This window comes from Octopus bimaculoides, chromosome 5, assembly GCF_001194135.2.
Source record: "Octopus bimaculoides isolate UCB-OBI-ISO-001 chromosome 5, ASM119413v2, whole genome shotgun sequence".
Classification (NCBI taxonomy): Eukaryota; Metazoa; Mollusca; class Cephalopoda; order Octopoda; family Octopodidae; genus Octopus; species Octopus bimaculoides.
In genome coordinates, this window is record NC_068985.1 from 98,157,103 (window position 1) to 98,159,850 (window position 2,748).

General features: G+C 30.9%; 1 protein-coding gene across 9 annotated transcripts in view; it reads left to right on the plus strand.

Moving 5' to 3' along the window:
* LOC106883542 (protein tweety homolog 1-A) overlaps window positions 1-2,748 on the plus strand; it is a 160,632-nt gene that overhangs the window by 146,111 nt on the left and 11,773 nt on the right. For 2 of the 9 annotated variants that reach the window (XM_052967864.1, XM_052967868.1), the window contains one exon: window positions 1,608-2,742. The exons of the other annotated variants lie outside the window; for them this stretch is intronic. In XM_052967864.1, the coding sequence (XP_052823824.1) occupies window positions 1,608-1,682 (75 nt within the window). In that variant the 3' untranslated portion in view covers window positions 1,683-2,742. Of the gene's footprint in view, window positions 1-1,607; window positions 2,743-2,748 lie in introns of those variants that run through there. 9 annotated transcript variants of the gene reach the window in all.

Genomic DNA, 2,748 nt, shown 5'->3' on the forward strand with positions numbered 1-2,748 from the left:
GTAATTTGAAGTATTATAGATTACAGTATCTTCAGTAAGGGTTTTACTTTATTTTAACTTGAGTTTCAATCTCTCTGACAAACCAGATCCTTTAATGAATAGTGGAAAATAAATTGAAATAAAATAAAATAAAAAATGCAACGAAACAAACAGAAAAGCCTCCATTTTTGATATTAGCACCCATTTATGTTTAACCTGTTTCTCATTCTTAAACTCCTTGTTGCTCCTCTTATAGCACACCATATTTTTTTCTATTTCATAAATGTTTTTTTTTTTTTTAGTTTTTAACTAAATTAGGGTTGAACCAGTTTAATATAAGCTTTAGTTTGATATGAGTCTTCCATCCCCAGTTGTCTCTTATTTCTTAGTTGTTAGTCTCCACATCTAATAAAACACTAATGACAAATAAATATGAATATTATAACAAAAACATATACATAAACACTCCTTTTAACAGCTATAGCATTGTTGTTTTTAGTCATTATTCTTCTTGCCTGTTTGATTTTTATCTCTTGCGAAATTCATCAGGTAAGCTCAAGGAATTGACAAATATTTGATTACTTCATGCATAGGTTCTATAAACAGTTTGCATTATCTGGAGATGAAGTATGGAAAAACCTTATTCCTCACCTTCTATCATCATTGTTGTTGTCGCAACTGCCACCATCATAATCTTTATTATTAATAATAATAATACTTGTAAACTTGCAACAATTGTTTTCTAGTAAACTTAAATAGTAGTTGTTGCAAATTCAAGTGCAGTGTTTTACTTAAGACTTATTCTGATTGATACCAAGACTAGAACCAGACAACAGATTGGCTAATATTATACAAATTGCTATATAATATAAGGTGATACAACATAACAACACCAATCTCTAAGTCATGTAAACACAGATGCACACAACATAAAATATATAATATTATATTGTATATGTATATACATACATATACATATATATGCATACATATATATATATATATATATATATATATATATATATATATATATATATATATATAGAGGACACAATCATTCCCAATGTATTTGTCAACCCATGACTGTAAGAGAAGATACTTGCCCAAGAGGCCATGCAGTGAGAAAGAACTGGGAAATGAGTTTATGAAACACATTCTGATATGTCAGAGACAACTATGGATAGAAACGAAAACTTGTTATTCATTTGCTTCGTACCCCTAAAAACACAGCAAAAATGTAACCACAATAGCTTTACAGGTGTCAGCTTTTTGTTTCTTGTCCCCACCTACCTCTGTTCCCTTCAAGAGACACCATCATCTCATCATAAATGGCATCCTTTAAAATAATAATAATAATAATAATTGATAAATAAATAAAGATTGATAGATGTGTTTGTTATATTGTTTTGTGTAACCTCTTAGTTTCGCATTTTTGTCTTCTGTGTTTTAATGTCATTTTTTGTTTGTGTGTGTGTATTTGTGTGTTTTTGTATCAATATTTTTGTTGCTTTTATTTTCCTCCATATACATTATAATTATTACTATTATATATTTTTTTTTTTTGCAAATGTGTTTTTCCCATTAATGTGTGTTCTGTGTGGTAACACTTGTATCGTGTTGTGTTCCAGTACAGCCTGCTGTGTTATAATGAACCAGCCTTCCTGCATGACGACACACCAGCTATAGTTTCAAGTGAAGCGTGACCATGTTGCTGTTGTGATCACCCAAGTATGTCTGAAAACTTGGGCATTTCCTCTGTGTCATTTCCAACCAATTTGTAGCTTTGGAATTGTCCCGTCTCTTCCTAATAGTATCTCCTTTTATTGTTCTTCTGCTTGATTCTTCCACACATCCCCACCATTCACCTAATGTGCATCCTTCTTAGTAACTAACGGCCGACACTACTGAACTCATATTTTTTCTGTGTTTCTTATGTTTGCCTAATAGCAATGAGAAATGGTTGATGCTAAATGTCTAGTTATCCATCTTTTATATTGATTTGTTTGGTATTTTTTGTTTGTGTTTTGTTTTATGAAGAATAAAAAAAGCCATGGTGATGATGATGATGAATAAAGTTTGTCAGAGCAATAAAGTAGTGATGCCTTTTGGAAAAAATTGAAAAGAAGGGGAAAATTTTAAGAAAGTATTCCAAAGAAAACTCTTTATCCGAAGGCAGTTAGTTCTGTAGTTTGATAGATAATAACTTTAAGGATTTAATTAACCCACAACCATATCCACATAACTGTCTACTTCCTTATAAAGGGACCTCTGCAAAAAGATTGAATAATTGAGGGGTAAAGGGACAAGGGTAATGGAAGAGTCAGTTGTTAGAAGAATTCAAAGGAGAAAAATTTTTTTAGAATGGAAGAGGATGAAGAGATGTGGATGATAAATCAGTTTATATCAATTATATTGAATTAATTATTTCAATAGCTTATAAAATAAAATTGTAATTACTTACACATAATTTAATTTGATTCAAGTAACTTTCATCACAGCATCAACCCATTTTATTGTACCCTAGTGTATTTTGAAGCACACTCTGGAAAATGTTTTGATATTATACACATTTTTTTCTACAGTTTTTGTCTGTAACAGACTTTCGTAATAAGTGTTTCATAACTTTTAATATTGTGTCAATTTGCTTCCTGTTTGCTAATCTGATAATGTGACATGCTACCAACAAATCTTACCTACATATTCTCTCTCCCTCCCCATACTCTCTCTCTCTCTCTCTCTTCCTCTCTCTCTCTCTCTCTCTCTCTCTCT